Raw genomic sequence first — 7,941 nt, 5'->3', positions numbered from 1 at the left:
AGTGAAGTCATTATGTTAAAGGATCAGTTCATCCAAAAAAATAAATTTGCTGAAAATGTACTCATCCCCAGGCCATCCAAGATGTAGATGAGTTTGTTTGAACAGATTTGAGGAAATTTAGCATCACTTGTTCACCATTGAATCGTCAGCAGTGAATGGGTGCCGTCAGAATGAGAGTCCAAACGGCTGATTAAAAACCTCACAATAATCCACAAGTAATCCACAGCACTCCAGTCCATCAGTTAACATCTGGAGAAGACAAAAGCTGAGACAAATCCAGCATTAAGACATTTTTAACTAAAATACATTGAGTCCATAATCCATAATAATGTGAAAAAGGTCATCTGCTGTTGTCTCTCACATCAAAATCCAGCCACACATTTGTTTAGAACTGTTTAAACGCTGCTTGATCTGTGCAGATTTCTCTCCTGATTCACACCAGAACACTTTTTCACTGGAGGAAGAGTTATGGATTATGGACTCTATGTATTTTAGTTGAAAATGTCTTAATGCTGGGTTTGTTTCAGCGTGTGTCTTCTCCAGATGTTAACTGATGGACTGGAGTGCTGTGGATTACTTGTGATGTTTTTATCAGCTCTCGTTCTGACGGCACCCATTCACTTGCAGTGAGCAAGTGATGCAATGCTACATTTCTCAGAATCTGATGAAGAAACAAACTCATCCTGATCTCAGATGACCTGAAGGTGGGGATATTTTCAGCTAATGTTGATTTTTGGGTAAAGTCGTCTCATAATCAGCAGAAGTACCTCCAGGTTTCTGTGTGTTGAGTTGATCTGCAGTCGCTCCTCGTCGTGCAGCTCTGCTTTCCGTGCATCCGTCTGCATTTGGACAGATTCCAGCTCTTTCTCTCGGCGTTGTTCTGCCAGAAGTCGCTCCTCCTGCATCCAGACCGCAAACCAGTTTGGTTTTATTTAGAAATGTTCTCAAATTTAGTCTCAGTATTAATTCTGGTTTCACTTTCACATCACTGTGACTTAAGTTAGTGTGAAACACTGGGCTGTGTGTAAGAATACTGCTTATGATGCTCCTCATTTCTAAGTGACTTTGGATGGAAGTGTCTGTTTAATGAATACAAGTAAAGGTAAATGTTGTTTATTGAACTGCTGCATAACTCAATCAGTCATGTGATCAAATGCAACCCAATCACAGCTGAAGATATTCTGAGCAACAGCACAGATGGAAAACAGTAAAGCTCAATGAAATATATTTATATATTTAGTTTCAACCTTCATTTACCAAAATATATTTCTAAATGTATTTCAGAGGCAAGAAAACATACATTTAAGCTAAATACAAATGTGGATGACCTACTAGAAGTCAAAGCTAGATTTATAATGATTTAATAATGTTTCATATTTTTATATGTTGCATTTTTTTGGAGCATTTTAAATTGTTCTATGCTGAGGTTCTTTCAAATGTGTAATATGTTCACACGTGTTATAGACAACAAATCAAGTTTTTCTTCAAATGTGACATATGTGAATGCATTTTCTTGGACTGAAATATATGGAGTTCAAAACATATTTTTAAATATAAAATATTTTTTCAAAAATACACAAAAACAGCTAAATATATATATATATATTAGTAGAAAATATATTTACGTAAATATATTCTGAAACATGTTTTAGCAAAAATATTTTTGGCCATTTTTTTGTATGTTTTGAAACAATATATTTAAAAAAATATTTTTTTTTTCTGTATGGTGACCAAAATATATATTTTTAATGCAATTTTTAGATTTAAAATATTTGATCAAAAATATAAAAAAAATGGCCAAAAAACAAAATACTGGTGGAAAATATATTTACATAAATATTTTCTGAAAAAATATTTTTTAGCAAATATATATATTTTTTGGCCATTTTTTGTATATTTTTAAAAATATATTTTAAATGTATAAATATATTTTCAAAAATATACAAAACAAAAACAGCTAAATATATATATATATATTAGTAGAAAATATATTTACATAAATATATTTTGAAACATATTTTAGCAAACATATGCATACATATTTGGCCATTTTCTGAATGTTTTGAAATAATATATTTTTGCTGCATGATGACCAAAATATATTTTTAAATGCATTTTTTTAATTTAAAATATTTTATCAAAAATACATAAAAAAATATTTACATAAATGTGTTCTGAAACATATTTTAGCAAATATATTTTTGGCCATTTTTTGTATATTTTAAAAAATGTATTTTGAATGTATAAACATATTTTCAAAAATATACAAAAATGGCCATATATATATATATATATATATATATATATATTAGTAGAAAATATATTTACGTAAATATATTTTGAACCATATTTTAACAAACATATTTTTGGACATTTTTTGAATGTTTTGAAATTATATATTTTTGCTGTATGATGACAAAAATATATTTTTAATGCAATTTTTAAATTTCAAATTTATAAAAAAAAAAATGGCCAAAAAATATTCTGGTAGAAAATATATTTACATAAATATGTTCTGAAAAATATTTTAGCAAATATTTTTTTTGCGCCATTTTTTGTATATATTTAAAAAAATATATATTTATACATTTAAAATATATTTTAAAAAATATATAAAAAAATGGCCAAAAATATATAGAACATATATTTGGCTGTAATATATTTTTGCTGTATGATGACCAAGGCTCAGTTCTTCAAGTGTCGGTCAGTAACTCACTCTCTCCTTCAGCAGACGTTCCCGCTCCGCTTTGGCCTCTCGGAGTTTCTGCTCCATCTCCACTAAATCCAGGAGGCTCTGCGGGCTTAGAGACCGGAGGTCACATGATCAGAACACGATCATCACTTAAAGAAACACTTCACAATAAGCTTCCATTAGTTAACCTTAACTAACAATGAAACGCACTTCTAAAGCATTTATTAATCACAGTTCATGTTAATTAACTAACACATTATTGAAATGGAAAGTTGTGTCTGTTAATATTATTTAATGGACCTGAGCTAACACGAACTAACACAGACAAATATTAATAAACACTGTAACGAATGCATTGCTTATTGTTAATGTTAGTTAATGGGAACTAACTGTAAGTGTTACCAAAATGACAACTGTGTCATTATTTATTAATTACTCATATCATAGCAAACCCATATGCTGTTATTTAGTGGAACAATTGACTTGATACAAAAGCAACAGATCTGGCCAGTTTGGTGGTGCTGGAGGGTAGACCACCGCTGTATCAAGGCTGTGGCCACCTGGACGACCTCCCGCCTGTTCCAAACAGGAATGATGTTAGGCCTGACCTCCAGAAGGGTTGGGGCGCCCTGTTGGAGGGCAATCCGGCGTTCGGCTCCTGGTCAGCCCCGGAGCAACGCCTGCATATCAACTGCCTAGAGATGTTGGCGGTTTTCTTAGCCCTGAAAACCTTCCTTTCAGTCTTGAAAGTGCACCACGTCTTGGTCCGGTCGGACAGCATGACGGTGGTGGCTTATATCAATCACCAAGGCGGTCTCAGGTCACACACTCTTTGCAGGATGGCTCGTTGTCTCCTCTTTTGGTCACAGAAAGAACTCCTCTCGCTAAGGGCGGTTCATGTGCCAGGCAGATTGAATTTTGGCGCAGACATGCTGTCCAGAGGCAAGGTAGCCCCAGGCGAATGGGCGCTAGACCCTCAAACGGTTCAAGAGATCTGGTCAGTCTTTGGGAGTGCAGAGGTCGACCTCTTTGCCTCAGAAGACAACTCCCACTGCATACTTCTCAATACAGCGAGATGCTCTGGCCCACGATTGGCCCAGTGCTCGCCTATACGCATTTCCCCCAATCGCCCTGATTCCTCAGGTCGTCAGGCAGGTCAGGGAGACCAAGTGCTCTCTCCTCCTAGTGGCCCTGCTCTGGAGGAACCAGGCCTGGTTCCCGGAGCTAGTGCAGCTCTCAGCAGCAGCCCCGTGGCCCATTCCACTGAGGAGGAACCTTCTCTCACAGGCGAAAGGCATGATTTGGCATCCCCGGCCGGAGCTGTGGAGCCTTCATGTATGGTGCAATGCCAGTAAGCAATACCATTTTGGAGGCGAGAGCGCCGTTTACAAGACGGCTTTACAGCCAAAATTGGTCAGTCTTCCTTAACTGGTGTTCTGCACAGAGTTTGGACCCGATATCATGTGACGTGTCCCACATGCTAACCTTTTTGCAAGAGCTGCTGGATAAGGAGCGCACCTCCTCCACGCTCAAAGTATATGTGGCAGCTATCGCAGCGAACCATTCTCTCGAAGCTGACCATTCAATCGGCAGGAACGACCTAATCGTTAAGTTCCTGATGGGTGCACGGAGGCTGAATCCTCCTTGTCCTCAGACCGTGCCATCTTGGGACTTGTCTATAGTCCTGCGGGCCCAAAGACGGCCTTGCTTTGAGCCGCTCAGCTCGGCCGATATGCGGCCCTTATCGCTTAAAACAGCCCTCCTCCTTGCCTTGGCGTCGGTTCAGCGAGTGGGCGACTTGCAAGCGCTGTCGATCAGCACCTCGTGAGTTTGAGCATAATGACTGTAAGGTCGTTATCAAACCAAGACATGGTTATGTTCCTAAGGTGCTCTCAACTCCATTCAGAGCTCAGGTGATCTCCCTATTGGCGCTCCCTGTTACAGATGGTGAGCAGGGTCCAAACATGCTCTTCCCAGTGAGGGCTCTGAGAGTATACCTGGAGCGCTCTAGCCTGTTTAGGCAGTCTGAGCAGTTGTTCGTTTGCTTCGGAGGCTGGCATAAAGGGCTGCCGGCCACAAAGCAGCAACTTTTTCACTGGATTGTTAATGCGATAGCCCTGGCTTACGCATCAGAAGCTTTGCAATGCCCTATAGGTGTGAGGGCGCATTCTACAAGAGGAATGGCCTCCTCCTGGGCATGGTCCAGCGGAATATATATTGGTGAGATCTGTGCAGTCGCCGGCTGGTCGTCGCCGTCCACATTTGCCAGATTTTATAACTTAGACGTCCCCGCTTTGCAGGCACAAGTTCTGTCTGTTTGATGTTCCACTCTTCCCCTTGGGCAAAGTGGTTATATTAGAGCTCTCAGCTACCAACTTGGGGCGCAATGTGCTCAGGTTTTTAGGGGTCCTTGTTAGTGCTCCGAGACTGAGCTCGCAGAGCAGGAGATCCTGTATCTGCTCATAGCGTGGCGTGATTGTACGCGTTCCCCATACAAACAACGTGAAGTGAACGTTCGAAAGGGAATGCTCCGGTTACTAACGTAACCTCGTTCCCTGAGAAAAGATAAGGTTGTGTCACTTGCCGCGCTATAAGCTGTGCGAATCTGTCGCTTCAGTCGAATGATCTGATGAATGGCACTGCAAGCCGACTTATATACAGGTCGGCTCTGCCCTTTCTGGCGGGCTAAAGCGCCATTGGTTTATGCAGCTACACAAACGTGAATAAATCAGGCTTCAGTACAGAGTAAAACAGGAGTTTTCCCCATACACACAACGCTCGTTCCCTTATCTCAGGGAACCGAGGTTATGTCAGTAACTGGAGCATTACATTTTGTGACAACATAAACAATCAGCAATTGAGGTTTACAATACAGTATATATCACTTTACATGAGTGTACTGTATGTATGCAGGTAAAGCTGCAAATACTTATACAGGTAGATCCAACTTCAAATACATCGCTAGGTGATAATATAGTACATATTATAATAAGATAATATAGAGAAATTTAAGCCATTATTGTCTGGAAATCTTCTCTTCTCGCCAAGTGATGAAAGGATGTGAATGTTTTGATGTCATTGATTAGTTTGAGTCAGTGTTATTTTAGCATCATTGAGTTTTTATTTTCATTTTGTTGTGTGTTTTTGTCATCTTTAGTTTTTTTTTTTTTAGTTATTTTAGTAAGTGAAAATGAGAAATTTTGCCTTGGCAACTATAAAAGAAGTTTATTTTTGTACTTTATTTCAGTTAATGCTTACTTTATTTAAAGTAACTTTTTTAGTTGTAGTTAATTATAATAACCCTGATTTGCATCTGTTTCTCACACTAATCCTTTACAGTACATAAGTCATATGGACTACTGTTATGGTGTATTTTATCATTTTTGAAAGTCAACAGTCCTGCTTATGGATTATTAACTGTTTTTCTATGGAACTGAGCTGAATTAAAATAGGTTAAAAATTCTGCTATTATATTTCAGATTATAAATAACAGCATATGGGTATGAATGAAATAATGATTGACTGGATGTTAATTTCTTTTAACTATTCCTTTGATTCCACCCAGAGTTTAATGCCTTCACACACACACACACTCTCTCTCACACACACACACTCTCTCTCGCTCTCTCTCTCTCTCACACACACACACTCTCTCTCGCTCTCTCTCTCTCTCACACACACACACTCTCTCTCGCTCTCTCTCTCTCTCACACACACACACTCTCTCTCGCTCTCTCTCTCTCTCACACACACACACTCTCTCTCGCTCTCTCTCTCTCTCACACACACACACTCTCTCTCGCTCTCTCTCTCTCTCACACACACACACTCTCTCTCGCTCTCTCTCTCTCTCACACACACACACTCTCTCTCGCTCTCTCTCTCTCTCACACACACACACTCTCTCTCGCTCTCTCTCTCTCTCACACACACACACTCTCTCTCGCTCTCTCTCTCTCTCACACACACACACTCTCTCTCGCTCTCTCTCTCTCTCACACACACACACTCTCTCTCGCTCTCTCTCTCTCTCACACACACACACTCTCTCTCGCTCTCTCTCTCTCTCACACACACACACTCTCTCTCGCTCTCTCTCTCTCTCACACACACACACTCTCTCTCGCTCTCTCTCTCTCTCACACACACACACTCTCTCTCGCTCTCTCTCTCTCTCACACACACACACACACACACACACACACACACACACCTGTTTCTAGACTTCTAGTACAGTATTATGGCACACAGTCTGGCTCACCTGGGCGCGCGGGAGTTGCTGGTGCTGTTGCACGGTGTGTGCGAGTCGTTCCCATCGCTCTGTGCTGCTGATCTCAGCCCGTTACAGTGTCCATTACTCAGTCTGTGGGCGAGATGAGGAAGGCGAGGCGACCTGTCTGGAGTCATGCGCACCAACACTGACACGGGAAAACAACGGGACGCGTTACATTCACACTCCAGCATTTATCAGACACACATCTTAAAGGGACAGTTCACCAAAAATAGAAATTCTTTACGTCGTTCCAAACCTGTACGACTTTTCACCTTATGATAAACACAAAAGATATTTTGTAATCAAACAGTTTGACTTTTCTTATATTTTTTGACCATTCAATGGAAGTCAATGGGAACCAAAACAGTTTGTTTACTAACATTCTTCCAAATATCTGGTGTTCCACTAAAGAAAGAAAGTCCAACAGGTTTGGAAAGACACGAGAGTCAGTGACCGATAACAGAACTCCCATTTTTGGATGAACTATCCCTTTAAAAAATAATATATAAAAATGTTAAATACATAAATAATAGAGGAAAAAATCAGAATAAATTAAATTACATTTTAATAATCACTCTATGACAATAATAAGAATTACCATTAAAAGCAATGTGAAAAGTGAAAAAAATATATATAAAAAACAAAACAAAACGTTGCATTGCATTAATGCAAAATTAATGCAAGTTTTACCCATTAGGAATAAAATCATAAAATTCTAAAAATAGGTTGTTTTCCTTATTCAAATTTTTTTTTTTCGATTTTGTTGTGAAATGTGACTTGAACGTGTTTTCATGAGATTCTAATTTTTATCCTAAGCTATTTAGAAAAGAGGAAAAACGCAAGCAATTAAACAGAAACAACGTTATTAGCAAATGAAATGACCTTTAATCACAATCTCATTTGAAGTCTTATTGACTTGTCGTTTGTTTTGTAAAAACTATTTGTAAAACACAGCGGCGTCTCGACCTGTTTGCGA

At 39.0% G+C, this 7,941-nt stretch overlaps 1 protein-coding gene across 1 annotated transcript in view; it reads right to left on the bottom strand.

Annotated features, from left to right (window-relative positions):
• The window catches only part of LOC107697568 (pleckstrin homology-like domain family B member 3), a 25,342-nt gene that overhangs the window by 3,157 nt on the left and 14,244 nt on the right, over positions 1-7,941 (bottom strand). Inside the window, exons 10-12 of the mRNA XM_016498367.1 lie at positions 6,954-7,110; positions 2,717-2,801; positions 768-899 (exon numbers count right to left, since the gene is read on the bottom strand). Of these exons, the coding sequence (XP_016353853.1) occupies positions 768-899; positions 2,717-2,801; positions 6,954-7,110 (374 nt within the window). The remainder of the gene's footprint in view (positions 1-767; positions 900-2,716; positions 2,802-6,953; positions 7,111-7,941) is intronic.

The sequence above is a fragment of the Sinocyclocheilus anshuiensis genome, unplaced genomic scaffold (genome assembly GCF_001515605.1).
Source record: "Sinocyclocheilus anshuiensis isolate Anshui unplaced genomic scaffold, SAMN03320099.WGS_v1.1 scaffold1312, whole genome shotgun sequence".
NCBI lineage: Eukaryota > Metazoa > Chordata > Actinopteri > Cypriniformes > Cyprinidae > Sinocyclocheilus > Sinocyclocheilus anshuiensis.
The sequence above is the reverse complement of the archived record's forward strand: the minus strand, read 5'-3'. Positions and strand labels throughout refer to the sequence as shown.